Consider the following 18696-nt stretch of genomic DNA (forward strand, 5'->3'; position numbering starts at 1 on the left):
AAGGGGCATGAACTTGTTTTTGAGAACAACCAAGCCAAATCTTCTTGAAACATAGGAATTTATACCTTGCTCTTGGGACTAGTTTATTTTCCTGCTACAAAGATTTATACAATGACAATAGATGAGTTTTTCCTACCACCAAATGATACCACCAAATACCTCTCAGCTCTTTAACTTGACTATTCAACCAGTAAAGCCTGTTTGTGGTATTTCAAGAGATCAATTCATGCACAGTGTAGAAAACAAAAGACGTACATTTGTGCATGTGGAACCAAAAAGGAATCCTACTGGGGTGCATGGACAAAAACATCAGACTCCCAGGAGAAGCTATATTTTGGTATTTTAACATTTACCAACAACTACTATTCTAGGCTCTCTCAACCTTCCTATATTACTCTAAATGCATGCTTCACTCCCTTCCTCTGTAACCATACTCTACCACCACCCCTTAATATATTGGATTTAAGAAATATTGCATATTTCTCCTGAAAAGAGGGGGGAATACCATGTTACATTTTTGTAATAATAACAAATTTAATCCAGCATTCTCTGTCAAACTCAGGAAAACAAACTGCTCTAAGTCCTATATTGATTCTACGCACTGAGCAGAACACTCTCCAAAGATTTGGCACCACTACGATTTCAAATCTTTTGGCTGTCCTGGCATCAGTTAGTTTATGAGATGGGCATATTATAAGGACTGTAGAGCACATTTTTCACAAAGAACAAGATCAAAAAGCACACGAAGTTATGCACTGAGAATCATGCTGGATTGTACTATTAATAGCTTGAACTAATTATAATCATAGACGATTAAAAAAAAAAAGCCATGTGTGCACACACACACGCACACACACACACAGAGTATATAAAAAGCAACGAGACTTCCACAAGTAGAAGCTTTAGTGGGGTGAAGCAACCTGGATAACCAAATAAGTTTGATCACTTACCTGGCTATATACATTTTGCACACAAAGCATTTTCTGGTATATAGCCAAGGCTTCTTGATTAGCAGAGGATAACGAGTTCTGTCCAGACAATCATCACGATGAATAAGCCTCACAGAAAGAAGGAGAGAATAAGACTTAACTATATTGCAAAATATCACCCCAGATAATGATGTAAAATGATGGCACTTACCATGATTTAAAGGCCAGTTTAAGTCGGGACAAATCATATTCAATGTGGCTTAACACAAATGTAATCTGTAAAACAACACTAACTGCAACACACTGGAGATTCGTTCACTATGTTTACTAGTACTTTATATTAGTCATGTAATCCCTTATCCTAGAACGTGCAGAGTGCCATGAAAGCCCTAAGTGCAGCAGGCTCAAAAAAGACAAGTTGTTTTTTGGTTCCAGCTACAGAAGAAGTAGAAGTGCAAGAGTGTTTCTACCTTCTATCCACTGAGGAGACCTATGATGGATGACCACAAGTAGCTGAGTACTCAAGGTGCCCAACTTTTCCCAGGATCAGGCTGTTTAAATGAATGCTAGTGAGATACATGGAGGAGAGAAAGAAGTGGAGAATATGGAGCAATACAATATCAGAGGGAAGGGAAGTGGGAGAAGAGGCATCTCCTTTCTGCTGCAGAGGATTAGGCACAGAACCTTTTCCTAATTGTATTCTCCATGACACAATAAACTGTATGAGGTGTTCTACTAGTGAGGAAGTTATGTAAGTGCTTTGCCTTTCCTAACTACATGAACTCTCAAATTGTAGTTACTTACCTTATGTCTGTGATGGTAACAATGTGTTCACAATCACCTTGGTGACAGTACAGATATGGAAAACCAATTTTGAGGGACAAGTCATTGAAGGTATAACCTTCCATATTAACAGCCTGAAGATTCCCATAGCCTCTGTCATGAGATTTTGACCATTCAATTACTGTTCTAAAATGAGGAAAAGAGTGTCAGCGTTGTTATACAAGAACCTGGGTTTAGTAAATCTTTTCCCTCACATGTTCAAGAAATTAATGGTATAGCAAAACAGTAAGCCAGCCACAAAAATATTCCACAAAAGACGTATAGTACTACTGTGGTTGGTTTCCATCACATCTTAAACTGAATGTGGGGTAGGGTAGCAACAAGCTGGAGCAGTTCTAGACCATGTGTGGTCCTGGGACTGGGAGTAACAATCAGCTGACTGTTGGTCCCAGCCGTGGGACCACTCCAGTTCACATAGGCAACCCGGCTTTCAACTTGCCAGTCCAGAAGGGGCCTGGGAAAGTAGTAATAGCACCACTGGATCTGAACATGTGGCAAGGCAGGAGGTGCGATTGTTGGGATCAGAGATCAGATCCCATTGTGCCATTAAATAAATGTGGGCCATGGCCCACATGTATTAGATATAGTTTAGTTTATGATAGATGCATTTGTATTAGGTTCCTTAGATGTAAAAACAAAGCAGCCTTATCAATGAAAACCATAAAGAAGGTAACAAAAACAGAATGGTGAAAAATAACATTTCACAATAGTGAAAGATAGATACAGAATGTATCAAAAACATAATTCCCAACTAATTGACACCTTCCACATCCACAAGAGAACTGGTTCAGTCCCGTTTCAAAAGTTTCAGTGAAGCAAAGAAATCTGAACACAGCCAATCAAAACACTTAATGAACAATTCATATCTGTGGTCGTAAACCTGAGGAGAATGAAGGATCTGAGGAACTGTACAACCCTTAAGAGTTGAGAGATCCTGGGCCTACATCCATCCATTCTTCTTCCTCAGATAAGACACCTTTTAGCAGATGCTATTAATGGGCCATTTTAAAATCTATTCCAGGCCAAACTAACTACCCAGCCTTTCCCTTTCACAGCTGTCAACTGCCAAGAAGTAAATCAACCCCAAATGCTACCATGTTAGAGGTGCAAGAGAAGTTCCACCCCAGTGTTGGAAAAGGGTACAGACAAGGAGAGAAATTAGGAACCTTCTCTTTTTTCAGAAAACTTGAATGTAAGGAGCAGGCTGAGGAAAATAAGTCAGTCAATACTGAATGGAACAAGTCTGATTTACCTTCACCCAGCTATTAAAAGTTCCTACTTCAGAAACACACCAGATCATCAGGAGACCTGGTCAAATTTTCCTTCTCCCCAAAAAGAGTTCCCTCCAAAACAAGATCTATAAATACTATACCTGCTCAGATCTCTGCACTCTGGATGCCTTTTATCATTGTAAAAAACTCCTTCAAAATAAAAGAAGGCAGCTTTGTACAGATCCTTGGATAGAGAGAGAAAAATAAGGATTTAATAATACAAAGCAATACATTAAAACACCAGAAACCTTGCAAAATGAAGCCTATGAGGAAAACATGCAGTTTGTGTACATAGTTTTATTGAGTCATATACTGTCAGTTTTTGACCTGATCAACCTTACTGGTTTCAGCTTACATGGAGATGAAATAATGTGGCTTCTTTTACTGTCCGTGGCTATGCAATATTACTCTCCTAAGGACATGCTGATCTTGCTCATACATATTCTCTCTTTTTTCTTCCCTCCCTTCTGCCATTGATCCCTATTTTCTAAAGATCAGGAGCATCATTCCATGGCATTTAGGCAAAATTTTGCTGCAAAGTACTGAAAAAATCAGCAAGGTCAGAGAAAACTAGGCAGCAAGGTGCACTGTTCCTCGGGATGACAATTCTGTTGTAATCCTGCATCAAAACAAACTCGAGGTGGTCATGTGGCAAAAGAAAATGCTCACATCTACAAAAAAAAAGATAGATGTGCTGTTTTAGAAGGTAAAAGCATCCCCCCCTTCCCTTTTGGAGACTCAGAAGATATTCAACATTCCAAAAAATGCCCTCTTTAATCTTGTAATTGCATAATTTGTTACATAGAGACAGGTCATCTCAAACAAACATGTCCCTACCAAAATAATTAACACTTTATGATCTTCATATTAGCATGACCTGGGCACAGAATTCTACATCAAGAAATTATTGAATCTAACCACTAAGTAGCCATTATTCATGCAAGGTTATATAGCTCTATATAAAATATATCTTCTCTCCCCCCTTTTCTCCCACAACACAAAAGGGTAAGCATATCCCTCTTATGAAACTCTCTTTGTATCATCAAGGAAGAAACAATGCTGGGGTGGAGGGAAGGGAAGCACAATAACCAAGAGTCACTTTCATCTCCACTGCTTTTACCATGATAGTTAAAGGACTGTTCTTGTTTACAAAGCTAAAAGGAGAGGCAAACAGTATTTCTTCAAATGAAAAAAACAAATTTGAATTGTCCTTATCAGAACTTAAACCCTGCACTGCCGCGGGCTCTGCAGAAGGAGCCATGGCCTCTCCACCCAGCTTTGGGGGACCACAGTTTGGCTGTCCGCAGCCACTTCTGGTCCAGCAGCCAATCTGCTGCAGCCCGGCACTAGGCCACAGCCCAGGGATTGAGAACCCCTGCCCTATACAACCTGTTGAAGAAGAAAACTGTACCCTGAAAGAGACTTAGGATTCCAGACAGCAAGTCCTTCTTTGACCAGGGAAACTGGCCAACTGCCTTATGGGTAGACAGGGGTGTAGGCTGATACATTATAATCTGCCTGGCAACTGACTCCCTAGCCCAGCCCCTGGCTTCTTTACTTTTCATTCCATCCAGGAAGAGCGCACACCAACTGCTGAAACTTCCTTAGCCTGACGAAGGGTTTTTGAACTCGAAAGCTTGCTTAATAACTATTCTCCAACTATTTGGGTTGGTCTAATAAAAGATATCAAATTCACCCAAGGAACCTTGTCTGCCTTATGGGTAGACAAGCACTCAAAGCAGAAAAAAAAGCGAAAGGATGCTTTAGAACATTAGCTGAACTCCATATGGAAACGTCTTAGAATTTAACACTTCTGTAAAGAACCTTTCTGTTTAGGAACACATCTTACATATGTTGTGCGTCATTATACTATACACACACACGGTGTATACACAGTTTTACTGTAATAAAAGGAAATCGCAAATCCAGAGCATGAGCCTCTCCTTATTTTTAACTGCAATGTAAAATAAGAGAGTTGATCTTTCCCACTGGAATCTGCTGACTTTGGGCAATTAACTTGAGCTGAAATTATTCTGTACTTAGAAGCATGAGGTGCTTCACACTACCTAATACCATGAAAACCTGATTGTCTTTAAAGCATCCATACATCTCAAGGTATTTGACAAAAATCAGTGAACATGATGTGCAAGTATATCCTAGTATCCCTACCACGACATCCAAAGATTAACAAAACTGTGTAATTCTAATTCAGTAAGAACAATCTGAAATCTCTCCATCCTTCCCTCTAATTACCCTACATGTTTTACACTTTGCTGGCTGTCAGCCATTAACATAAGGGAATGACCAAGGCTACCATTGTGAAAATGCAAAGACCAAATTTTTGAAGCCGTGCAATCAGGGTGGTGACGGCTGGCCTGTTAGGGATTCTGTACAATTCTGTCATTCTATTTTGTCACCAAAATCCTGCTGCAGAAAGAGCCTTGCCCACAGATTATCTAGGGGGCTAACTGTACATTCAGCCACAGCATTTTACTGCAGGAGCTGCCATGGAGTCATACCTCCAGAGAGGATCCAGATCCACAAGAGAGCTTACAATCTTAATACAGAAGTCAGAGAAAGGGTGGAAAAAGGCTGGGGGGAATACTGTTAAAAGCATTTTAAAGGTTAGGATCAAAAGGGTGAAGGGACTGCACAATCATTATGTAAGCAGAGCCAGGAACTTAACTCAGGTATCCAGAGTCCCAGTCCAGTAGCTTAAATACATGACCACTTTTCTTCATTACACACATTAAGTTTTTGTTATATTTTTGACAGCTTAAAGTATAACAAACCAGGGGGCACTCTACCAAAAGACAGGGAATTTAGAAAAGAAAATGTTTCCTTGTTCATCATGAGGTCAGACAGGAGAGGGCTCTAGAGGGCATTACATAAGGTAGATGGAAGAAAGTGAACTTCTGGCTAAAACTAGCAGGCTGTTGTAATTCTAATGTCAGTGTAAATAGAACATTACCACATCATCCAACTCTGTTCAAACCAGGTCATTTTGGCAAAGGGCTGAACACAACTGACCCTTACTCACATTATGGAACAGTGATTCTCAACCAGGTTGCCCTGAGATCCTTTTGAGAGTGATTCAAGGTACCACTTTTAGATATGCAAACATGATTTGCAAGATAAACTCAGAGATTTCAAGTAGAAGTCCATTGTTGTGGTCTTTCTGAATTCTTTGCAACAGAAAAAAAAGCTCTATTATTTTTCTATAGGCAAAAAAAAAGAGTGAAAACTAAGAACCGGCATTTTCCAAGGGGTGCCTCAAATCTAAAAGGTTGAGAATCATCGTTACAGAACTTGACCACTGTCAGACAGTACAGTCACACCTTCTCCTGGGGTATGTGGGTAGAGGGAAGGACTACACACACATTCCCATGCCTTGGTGCCTTTAAATCAGATGACTGTACCTTGCTGATGTGGTCCGGAGCCTGGTCAGGCTGGCTGCTGAACTCACCACCAATCTGGAGGTCACTGACACAGGAAATGGAGTCTCTTAGTTCAGTGAGTTTTTGACTCCCTAACACAAGGACCGTCTGATATGGTTTGTTTTCTTTATGCTAGAAAGCAAAAAGGGAGATGGCTTCAGTTAAAGCAAGTACCAGAACATCTTTAGTACAAATGCTGCTCCAGTATGAGGCCAATATGAACAGCAGAAGGCCCAATGTCCCTCCAAACAAAGCTGCCAAAAGCTTGCCCTCTACAGCTACTCTTTAGAGCAAGAGAGTCATTTGGAAGCACAAATGCTAAACTCCCTGTAGTAGCAAGTAGCTTGGGCCTGACCTAACAGCTATGTACAAACATAGTACTTTAACTTCAGATACTACATATTCTGATTCTTCTGTAAAGCAGAGTTCCTACCAAACTGCTGTAAATGTTTATGTCTCTTCAACTGCAACCTAGAATCATCAAAAGCTACCCTGGCCACTTGTCATCCACTATTCTTACACGGTGCCCAACATAACAGGGCTCCAGCTAGATAACTGTAGATGCTAACACAATTGTAGTGTTCAGTAGCTCACTTTTTATAGCATCACACTGCTTGAGTGATTTTAGCAGAGCTACTGGTGGAGCATGGCACTCTTCAAGCTGGATAAAGGTATCAAAACCTAACCTGGAGAATTTAACACTAACCTTTTCAAATATGACAGGACAGTAGATGTTCAAAGTTAAAAGCAGGTCTCCCTCTTCAACTAGATCTTCTGGATTGTTAGGCCTCTTTCCAACAGGTTGAGACTCCTAGAAGATATAAAGTGATATAACTGTGTCAGAGTATATTTTATTGCTGCTTGTGCAGAAACCAGACAAGGAGAAAGTGTGTGAAAACACATTCTTTCACAATACTGCCTCTTGTTAATAATGTATGGGTCCTGAAGCTTCTTTCCCCTTTACAACTGCCAAAATCTCCAAACCAAAAATCCAGCAGAGCCAGGCCTTTTGTGGCACTGACTGCTACATTCTGGAGATGAACTGAAAGCATCTGTCATGCTCTTCCCTTCAGATGAAGCCCCAGCTGCCAGAGACTGAGGAAGTAATGTCTCCCTTTTGTTGCAATTAGTCTGCCCCAACTCTGCCCACACAAACACACACAAACCAAGACAGACTGCTGCAAAAACGCTGTTTTGGCACTCTGGGCAGCACAAACTGCTCTTTTAGCCTTATTAATAAAGATGCTTAATGCTGTTGGATCTCAGTGGAAGGATGAGGGCAATTCTTTGGAGTTCAAGCTAAATGGACTCTAACACTACTCTCTTTTCCTAGTGACAATAAAACAAAAGCTTTCTAATGTGTTTTAAGTTTTACTTTAAGTTCCATTACAACTATAGACAAAGCAGAATTCCAGAGCATCTGTTATGATACACAAGCTCTCTTCTTAAACAGGTTGACCCCAAGACTGCTGAGCAGCTATTAGCCTCTGTTCCAAAGGACAGTTGTGTGTGTACTGTGCAGCTCTAACTTTCACAGTATTTGGTCTTTCTTTTGTAAGCATTTGTCCCAAGGAGCTGGAGATTTACAAATTAAATCCTTCAATTAAAAAAAAATTACCTCTGATGAACAGAGAAATGCTTAAAAGCAAACCTTAATGCAGTGATTCTCAACTAGGGTGTTGGGGCACCCTGTGGTGCCACTAGATGCTATGACGGGTACCACGAGGTGTGAGGAACTAAGTGAGATGTGAGAAAAAAAGCAGATAAGCTAAAGAAATAAGGGCAGGCTCAGGCTTGTCCATGCGTAGATGATTCTTCACCCCTGCACAGCCCCAGGAGATACGCACTGTAATATATAATTTATTTATTTTTAATTGGGTACCACTCAATGCACAAAAGATATGGAGGGGTGCCTCAAGTCCTAAAAGGTGAGAACCAATGTTTCAGTGGGTCAACCAGACAAATTAAAAATACTAAGTTTGGGGCAGGGGGGGGTTGATGATAAATTTATTATTTTAAAGCCAATCTCATGGCTCTTGAAAACCTGGGGTGGCAATACTGGTAACTTGGCTCAGGAGATCTGACTGATGAAGCCAGAGCCATGTCTCTACACTCCCTGATATGCATGTTTTTAAACAGAAGCTGAGATTTTGGCAATATCACAGGTTTCTAGGAGTGAACTTTCAGTATTTCCTTTGTCTAATCTTACCATATGTTTGAACAGCACCCAACATATTGGGACCATATAGGAACTGCTGTACTGTGGTGGTGTGAAGGAGATTCAGACAATATTGGAGTATATTAGATACTGCTCCAACACAATGAGAGAAAAAGTTATTGACCTAGAAATACTTTCAGAACAAACTACCACCTCACCTAAGGAAGTGTCAATGGAATCATTGTTTACAAACTCTTAGTTTAGTTGGAATGGTATACCTGGCTTCACAGCATAGAAATAGAAACCCTTTCATTGTCTTGCAACTCTAGAAAAAGGGTGTCACAAACCCTGTTATGTTTTGGAGTTTGTGGCATGTCATCATTGTTTCCTTGTGCTTTACTGTATTGATATGGCATGCGTGGTTTCATCATAAAGTCCATGTTATGGTCTATGTATATCTTTATGATTTGGGATATGGTCTAGTCAGGGAACTACTCAGGGACTGGACAGAACTGCTAATTATCCCTTGCCCTTGTGGTCTAGGGTCAAGACAATGACTATTTACAACTGCAGACAGAAGGGGCCACTAGTAGGATGGGCACCCCTGCATCCTGTCCATTTATGACGTAATCAACTCTACAATAGCAAAGGGATCTGGAAGTGATGGCCCACCAAGCCAGCAGAACTCCAGGTATTTCAAACACACCAGAACTTCCTGAAGGATCCTGGTGACTCATGAGCATTAGAATAGCATTAATGGCAGGGGGGGAGGACAGAGGGAGGGCAGCTGGCTTCCAGTCTTTTAGAGCCTAGATAGGCTAGAATATTCATCTTTGAATCTCAGGCTTTGACGTTCACTGGCTCTACCAGGACTGGTAGAGTTGGCATGAAAGCCAATCTCCAGAACTCTGGCAATGACTCTTACGGAAGCTAGCGGTGGCCATGAGGGTAAGACTCTGTACTTGTTTTCTTTTTATCTCCAAACCTATGGTCTGTTTTGTTTGCATATCTCTTTCAGCCTATGCAATAAATCCTTTTTGCTGTTTGTCTCCTTATGATTGCCAGCTGAAGCAATACATTTCTAGGCGAGTGAAATTCCAAGCTGACTCTCTCAACAGAGAGGGGGACCCATCATTTCTTCCATAACCTATAAGTGGATGCCATTAGTGGCTAGCAGAGATGCCTCATTGCAGCTGAAGAATCCAGTGTAGCTACAAAGGAACTAAGGAGCTACTTCAGGGCAACCTCAATCTGTTCCTTGGAGCAAGTGCAGCAGAGCCTCCTGGGCTCCTGGGGTTCCCAGTGGCTATGTTCGTAACAAATGGAAAGGAATCTTACCATTTCATAAATAAATGTTTCTGTTCTGCACGGACGATCTATAATTATGCTTTCCTCTCGCTTATCCAGTGCCTTCTTTCTAATTCTAGAGGGGAAAGGATAATATAAAGCAAAGTGTTAAACTGACTGGCATTGAGATAATCAATCATAACTTCCCTAAACGTGACTGGCAAATGCATATGCTTAGCACCATCTAGTATTTGGCCTATAGAAAGAAAAATTAAAGAAAAAGAACTCTCCCCAAGACCTTTTCCTATGCCTCTTAACTAAAGAACTTACATATGCTTTTTTCCCTTGTCCACTGTATCTAAAAGCAATGGCCACCTTGGAGCTAATATGAGCCTGCTATTTTGTTTGCACCTGAACACCTCCTCCTTCACAAGGCCAATAAGTGATCAGTGTATGCAGAAAGAAGACAGCTTCAAATGAATTCCCTTATCCCTCAAATTGCACAAATGCAGAGTAGCCAAAAGTATGAGTTTTGAGACAGCTATGAAACTGAAAGTGGAACCATTATTTTCTACCTATTTGGGAACTGCTACTCTAATATTGTTTTAAGCATGAATTACTAGTTAAATTCAACAAAATCACAGACCTGAGGATTTAAGAGTTTTCTTTACCTTCCCTCATATTCCATGAGTCTAGGTATGTATCATTATATTGATTGTCAGAAATTTGCTGAGCAGCATAACCCCACCGTTTTTGCAATCAACCTGATCAACTAGAACAAACCATGACATTCAAACTATTCAACTTTCCTTAATACAAGTCACCCAGTTAGATGCTATATTCAAGTCAGGTAATTACACTGGACAGTCTCACCGTTAAAAAAGGAAGAGTTAAAAAGGATTCTGGAAGAACATCATAAGCTTCTTTCTTCCCAGGCACCTCAGTGTTGCTGTTGGTTGAGTACTATCCAAGAACATCTAGGTACAGAAACCTTATGTGGCTTTAAGTTACACTGACTGATGATGGCGGCCTCTCTTACCAAACTACTTTCCTTCATGATTGTTTTAACGGCTTGCTGTGTATACATCAGACCAAATCAGAAATCCAAGCTATTTATTTTGTCTCACTTAAGCGAAAAGAAAAAGGAGGGAGATGTAGATGTTAACCCCCCCCCAAACCAAGGAACCTACAAGGAAAAGCATACTGCTTCTCAATCATACCATATTTCTACATCTCTACCACACTTTTCAAGACATAGGCATGTCTATTTTCCTTCAGAGTCTAGGGTTGTGTACTCAGTCCACTGATCGGCCAAGTAACGGTCAAATATTTTAATCATTAACTTATTAGAACAGTGAAGAGAGATATTTTAAATCTTCAATAGGTTAGATACTTATGCTAATTACAACAAAAAGTTAACTGTCATTGTGAAACAATGCAATTAAACTCTGAAAAACTGTAATGATTTATCAGAACCAGCAATGTTAGGTAAGTGTAAATACAAATGATATTCAACACTGAAACAGGTTTTTTTCTTTTCCTTGGGTTTATCCTGCAACCCCAGGACCAGCCCAAACAGTTACAAAATTAAAAAAAAGAAAAGAAACTGAAATAAAACACACACCGTGCTGGCTATGAAAGCTTGGAACACTGCCTCTTGCACAAAAATGCAAAACAGCAGCTGGGGCAAGACTGGGTTGTAATAACAAGTCTGCCACAAAGAAAATCAAACTCCGCTAATGGCTTGCAACCCATTAGGCATAAGAGGGAGAGGCCCTTGTGGTATGCAATACCTGACCCATGCCATAAAATAATAAGTGATGGTTCCTCCAAAACAAAAATTGTTGGCAGACACCTGACACACTCATCACATGGGGCATTTGTACACATGCTTGCACCACCGCACTGGGTGCTTTTAAAGGCACCTGGCACTGCGGTGCATGCAGTTGTATAAGTGGCGAAATGCACGTCAGCACTGAGATAATGGCAGCAGCGTGCTTTTGAACTAAAACACGCTGGATGCGTTTTAGTTCAAAAGCACACCACTGCCATTTTCTGCATGCTGACATGCATTTTGCCACTTATACAAGTGCAAGCAATACAGCACAGTGCGCCTCAACTAGCATGCGGAGCAGACTCAATTAACTGAGTCTGCTCCGGCATGTCCCAGCATGAAAATGTATATGTATAAATGCCCATAAGCATCTAAAAGCAAAGAAAGCCAAAGAAAAAGGCTGAGCCAGTGTAAATAAAGAAGGCAAGGAAACAACATATAGATTTCAAATGACCTAGCAATTAAAGAAGACAAAAGACTAAATACACATTTCAAACAAAACCTGCAAAAGATGCAGAAAAGAGGTCCTGTACGTGACATCCTCACATTTCTCAAAACAGGCATCCAATGTCTAAGGTGTTACAAATACCTTAATCATTCAATGTATGTCTGGAGTTTTGTAAACAGACCATCACTGGTACAAGCTATTGCAAATTTGCCCCACTGATAAACAAATACCCAAAGACAGGTCCAGTAACCAATGCCTCTAAGTATCCTGTTTGACCACTCAAGGTCCACCACATTTAATTGCCAAGCTAGCCAATAGCTGCAAAAAAACACAAATCTTCACACCTAGACAAATTCAAAAACAGGAGCCAGGCAATTTAACAATTGTAACATGATGGTCACCCTTTTCCTCCCTGTTTTGTGTTACGTCTCAGCTGTGTGTTCTTGGGCAACCCTGGCACAGGATGCAGTCTGTCTGACTCACAAAGGACTCACCCCCCTCCCTCCCCTCCTCTACCTAAACGAAACTAATTAAGATGCAGTGAGAGACACACCTAAGACCCTCAAGATAAGGGTGACAAGAGTGAACCAACTGCCCTAGGTCTCATTTGCATCCGAGATGGAACCAGATGACCATTCATTTACATGAGAGATGGAGAACAGAAAGCCTGAAGCAGAGACTGCAGTGAATTCTGGGACCAGAGAAGCAGGGGAGCACTGCATGATGGGGAATCTGTGCTCCAAATGCTAATCAACCCATGTTCACACACACCCAGCTCAGCATTTATCAGACCAGTTCTAATCTGGATTTACTAAGGACTCTCTCCCCCCACCCCCTCTAAGTTTAATAGGCATCTTGGGCCGTACATTCCCCGGTCCCACTATGGGAGGCCTATTTAAACTTGATTGACTAAAACTCGGTTGCCGGGTTAGGGAATGCTGAGGCAAGAGACCAAGTCAGAGGGGGTATGGGCAACATTTGAACAATGGTTAAGGGTTCATCACAGCATCCAGCCTGCTGGAGCCCTAATCCCAGGTGTTGTCATATCTTTCCCAAGACAACTGGTGGGAGTCCTCTCCACAAAAGGTTATGAGCACCCCAATAATTGCTTTAAGTCTGTTAAAAGACTATAGTAAGATCTGGAAAAGTCATGCTAAGCTGAGGCTTGTGCACAACAAGTAAAAATCCAAAATCCTGATGCTGCAAGCTATCTATTGTTCCTGAAGAAACCATGAGATATCCCATCAGTATATCTGCCACCCATAGGAATTTCAAGCTGGCTCCCAAGTATTTGGGTTACTCCCTAATCTTAAGTGTTTCCTGATTATCAATCAGTTTCCTGAGATGGTCCAAACCAGATAACCCCTTGTCAATAGAAAAGACAATGATTTACACTACTGAGGGTGCTACGGAGCAGCTGAACTGAGGGTATAAAAATCTGTAAGTGTGTGTGCTGCTAGAGGAAAAGGAAGAAAAAGAAGTAGAAGCAGGAGGAAAGAAGGAGAAGAAGAAAACCCCTGTGCTGACACCATCCCCTGTCGTTCTTGGGACGCTGGAAGAACAGATCATCTCTCCCTTCAAGGACTGTGCTACAGACTGTGCCTGTCAGCTTTGCAGCCTGAGTACCGTGGACTAGGTGAGATCCCAGCGTTCTCTGTCTTCTTTCTAGGCATAAACTTCTGAACCTGAACTGTATCAGTTAAGCTTGAGCTAAGTTTCCCCAAATACTTAGTGAAACCAGGGTAGTATTGTCATTGTTGGTGTTTGTTTTTCTTTTGCATGTCTATTACTACTAGTACTATTATATATTTCATATGCTTAGCAATAAATAACTTTTATAGTCAAACTGGTAGTAATTGGGTATATTTTTCCTTCTCTGCTTCTCTTTCCTCCCGTGCTCTGCAGCAACGCTTCTTTTACCTATGCTAAAGATCCCTGTGAAGCCCAAATTATTGTGGGGTCTGCTCATCAAGAGGCCAAAGATTGGGACGTGCTGAGTTTGAAACACATAAGGGGATCAGCTTGTACAGGCTGATTGACCCAGTTTGACTCAGACGTGCCCTTATGAACTGAATGCTGGCCCATGAGGGTGTCAGCTGGACACCCAGCCGGATTCAGAGGGATTCTGTTTACCTGTGTGCTTGTGTCTGACTGCAGTTTATTGTTACTCTGATGAACTGATTCTTGGCATATGAGGGTGTCAGCCTGTCCATGATGATCAGCCCGGCTGGATCAGGCGTGTCATGTTAATTTGTGTGTATGACTGATTTGGGGACTGGAGGAACCCAGCCCCATTGAAATTGAGTCCTGCAAGATAGCTCCATTGGGGGTGAGGGCTTGCAGAAGGGAGAGATACAGCTCCGTATAGTAACACAAGCAGCACATTGACAGAATCACCAAGACCCTAGAAACATATCCCTAATAAATGTGGATCAGGCGTGTCATGTTAATTTGTGTGTATGACTGATTTGGGGACTGGAGGAACCCAGCCCCATTGAAATTGAGTCCTGCAAGATAGCTCCATTGGGGGTGAGGGCTTGCAGAAGGGAGAGATACAGCTCCGTATAGTAACACAAGCAGCACATTGACAGAATCACCAAGACCCTAGAAACATATCCCTAATAAATGGGCACACCCCAAAGTAATGGGCAAATCTGGTAACATTTGTTTGGATTTTAAATCAGCCAAACATCAAGGAAAAATGCTTTGAAGCTATACAACTAAACAGTGTAAAGCAAGACAGAACTGCCAGCGAAGTGTGCAGTCCTAGAAAGATCAAGAAGCCATACTGCACCCAGCCCACAAGTAAAGGCTACAAGACTGGGCCAGCTTCCCTGCCTGCATTGGTGAGAAAAATATGCAAATATGGTGCAGCCAAATATGTACTGGGACTTTCTGTAATAGCTCATTTTATATTGAGAAAGAGTCTTTTTCTGTCATTTAGTTTTGTAGCTTGTTGGTAGTTATTAAAGCAAACCTTTCTGCTATTAATCAACCAAGCGCGTCAATTCTTAAAGCACTAGGTTTAAAAACCCGTTTTTAAGTGCAACACACAGCAACTATAAAAGACAAAAGTCAGTTTTTAAATGCAGTTATACTAAATAGTCAGCACGCCAACTCTTCAAGCATTTTGCTTTGAATTATCTCCATCAGCTAACTGCTTTATCTATAATTTCATCATCATCACTGGTATTTCCTTCTTTCTCTTATTCTGAATATTCATCTGAACTCTTACATTTAATTCTCTTTTCTAATCTTAAAATTGTTATACATGGTCACCAGATTCCTAGCAGTGGAGGTCTTCGGTCTAATTCTGTTTTTTGAATGGATGATTCCCCAAACTTTCATTCCACACATGCAATAGTGAATGGCAGTATTAAAAGAATTTCTGTCACTCTAGCTGGACTGCAAAGAGAACAACTCTTTCCACCATGATGAAGCAACAAGTTGTTTAGATTCAACTACCGGGACTGTACTGCACATTGTTTTAGAACTGAATGGGCACTTCTTGCTTTATAATTTGCTATATTCTGCCGAAGTGTTTGTTTTTATATCCTTTAAAATTTGCAACAGTCATAATAAGGCTGAAAGCTGAATCAAATTCAGCATCAGAGAGGTCACATCCCTGGAAAAGTGTATCAAGAAGGTAGGCAGCATTATGTGCAGAAGTGATTGTTCTTGGCTTCATGGAATATCTGACAATATTTGAACATGGTCAAATAGTTCAACTGACATTACATGACCAATCAATCAACTGTGACCAGCTTGCCAACCCCACTGCAGACTTTCAAATATTTTTCATTAAAATCAATGGCAAAAAAGCACTCATTGCAAGAGCAAGCTATGTATTACTGCACTTTGTTTACTCAATGCAAAGCAAACAGCACATAGTATACCAAGTACAATAACAGCCTATGCTGGCCAAGCATAGGGCAATTTAACTAATATATAAAAGGGCCTCAGATATGTTGGGCTTGTCACTGCCAAATATTAGCATTTTAAAAGATAGGACTCAAACTGTCCAAGGGCACTGATAACACTAGTGCGACCTTTTATCTATAACCAGAGGACCACTAGTGTAGACTTCACAACATAATATCAGGGGCCGGATTGCCTAAGATACCCTCACAGCTCTCTGGAGAAATTGCTTCCCAACTTGTGCCAAGTTCATTTTTTGCCTCAAATTTACATGTCAGTCCAAAAAAGCTGGATCCAGAGCTCAGCAACTGAATCAGGAACCTGGTGCTTTATACTCAGTTTTAATCAAATTGCTAAATGCAGATGGCACAATTCTAAATTTCTTGCTAATATTCTTCAGTGCCCTATAAGAGCGGGTCAGCACAACCAATGTTCCTTGAAGACAGCTTTCATATATTTAATGTTTTTTCTAGAAATTGTTCTAGCAGCTACACCACTGTCTGAAAGACACACGCACATTTACACTTCATCAGTTAAAGAGTTTCTCACCAAGGTTATTACAAGGAAAGAACAACACATACCGAAGAGTTTCTAGCGTGGTGTCTTCAGGAATAACCTCTGGATCTTCTTCTCCATCAGGGCTCTTTAACATGTCAATGCTAAAGATAAGAACAGTTGTTAAAGGAATTTCACATCACATGCCTTTCATATGCATTGCAATCAGTGACTCTATTCTCAAAAAGAAAAAATCAACTAACCACTGGTCAACAAAATATGATTTTTAAATCTCAATAAACAGCTACAGCAGGGCTCTCAAACTGGCAGCCATGGACTGCATGGAGTTATGAGAGCTTAAATCCAGCCACCACTGCTCTCTCCATTGCTCCAACATCAGCAGCAGCTGGGGATTCCATGGACATCACTCCTGTCCCTGTCCCAGGCAGGGAGATGCAGCATGGCGCAGCCTTCAGCACTGGAAGAGGGCCTAAGTTGCTCTGAGTGTCTGAGCGGTGCGGTGCAGTGAGGGAGCTCATGACCAAGAAGCTAAGGGTGAGTCAGGACTCCTGGGTATGCGGTGCAGCAGAGGGAGTAGCAGCATCACAGGCAGGCATCCAGAAGAAGAGTCCAGCAGGGAGATCCAGTGAGCAGCAGGGGGGCACATGTGCAATGAAGAGCAGCAGAGACAGGACACCACAATGCAACAAGAGAGGGCGTGCAGTGCAGCAGGGGGTGAGGGGAGCAGCAGGGGGACAGGCACAATGCAGGGGGGAGCACAGAACACAGTGGGAGGGGCTCCAGGAAGCAAGGTTCAGTGAGGGGAAAGGGGGGCAGCAGCAGGGGTACCTGGCACAGGACACAGCAAAGGAGCACCCTGCACAAAGGTACAGCAGTGGAGGTGCCAGGCTACAGAGCGCAGTAGCAGGGGGTGGTATCCAATGCAGCAGGAGGCATGCATACAGACTCCAGGGTGGTCCCCCATGGCATGACCCCTGCTAGTGTGGCCCAATAAGCACATGACCCCAGGCCACTTAAAATTTGGACAGCCCTGAGCTGCAGCATATACTGGAACATACACAACATACGCTGGATTGCTGCGATACTCCTGCAAAGTAAATGCAGTAAATAATCTCACCTCCTGGTTAGAGCTTTCAGTTTCTTAGATGATCAGTCCAATTCCTTCTGACTACAGTTTATGAGTTTTGTTAGCATCCAATGTGACAAGGTGTGCCTTTCTAGAATCGACACAATATTTACTCATGTAATAAATGCACTTTTTTTTTTAAACTGTTGCCACCACAAACTAGGGTGAGACCATTTCATAAACCCTAGAGTACGACTGAGGAAGTATCCATAAAAAAAAAAAAAAGAAGCTGTGATCTCATTTGAGCATCAGCCCCTACTTTCCCAGCTTGCAGAATCTTAGACAAGACTCAACTCAGAACAAAACTAATGTACAGTACTGTGCAGACTTCCTGTCTGGGTGCATTTCATCCTTAAACAAACTATCTTTTAAGAGAAATACTCCTACAATCTGTTTCTTTAGAAATCTAGATGCAACCAATATACAGATAAAACTTTGAAAAATTACAATTTAACTGAAGTCAGTGGCATCACTGCCACCATGATTTGGTCCATAATACCAAAGGAGCCAGACCTTACAAACAAGAAACACACTACTTAGAGTGCACCCTCAGCAAGTTTGCAAATGACACCAAGCTGGGGGCTGTAGTAGATATGATGGAGGGTAGGGCCAGGATTCAGAGTGACCTAGACAAATTGGAGGACCCCTGCTAAATGGGCAGAAACAATTGGTGATGGACGAAGGGGACAAGGCTGAACTCCTCAACGAGTTCTTTGCCTCAGTGTTCCTAAGTGAGGGGCACGACAAGTCTCTCACTGGGGTTGTAGAGAGGCAGCAGCAAGGCGCCAGACTACCATGCGTAGACCCTGAGATGGTGCAGAGTCACTTGGAAGAACTGGATGCCTTTAAGTCGGCAGGCCCGGATGAGCTCCATCCGAGGGTGCTGAAGGCGCTGGCCGACATCATTGCAGAGCCACTGGTGGGAATAT

The 18696-nt window shown here is 41.7% G+C and overlaps 1 protein-coding gene across 5 annotated transcripts in view; it reads right to left on the minus strand.

Annotated features, from left to right (window-relative positions):
- The window catches only part of SNAPC3 (small nuclear RNA activating complex polypeptide 3), a 50394-nt gene that overhangs the window by 27557 nt on the left and 4141 nt on the right, over positions 1–18696 (minus strand). For 2 of the 5 annotated variants that reach the window (XR_003093496.1, XM_025201261.1), the window contains exons 1-8: positions 17759–18192; positions 16707–16784; positions 9977–10061; positions 7187–7291; positions 6463–6612; positions 3145–3227; positions 1734–1898; positions 951–1058 (exon numbers count right to left, since the gene is read on the minus strand). Coding sequence is in view for 4 of the 5 variants with exons in the window: in XM_025201261.1 (XP_025057046.1) it covers positions 951–1058; positions 1734–1898; positions 3145–3227; positions 6463–6612; positions 7187–7291; positions 9977–10061; positions 16707–16777 (767 nt within the window). In the remaining variant the exon portion in view is untranslated. Of the gene's footprint in view, positions 1–950; positions 1059–1733; positions 1899–3144; positions 3228–6462; positions 6613–7186; positions 7292–9976; positions 10062–16706; positions 16785–17758; positions 18193–18696 lie in introns of those variants that run through there. The other 3 variants (XM_025201265.1, XM_025201264.1, XM_025201262.1) reach the window with 2 other exon arrangements.

Source organism: Alligator sinensis, unplaced genomic scaffold (assembly GCF_000455745.1).
Source record: "Alligator sinensis unplaced genomic scaffold, ASM45574v1 scaffold917_1, whole genome shotgun sequence".
NCBI classification, from domain to species: Eukaryota; Metazoa; Chordata; order Crocodylia; family Alligatoridae; genus Alligator; species Alligator sinensis.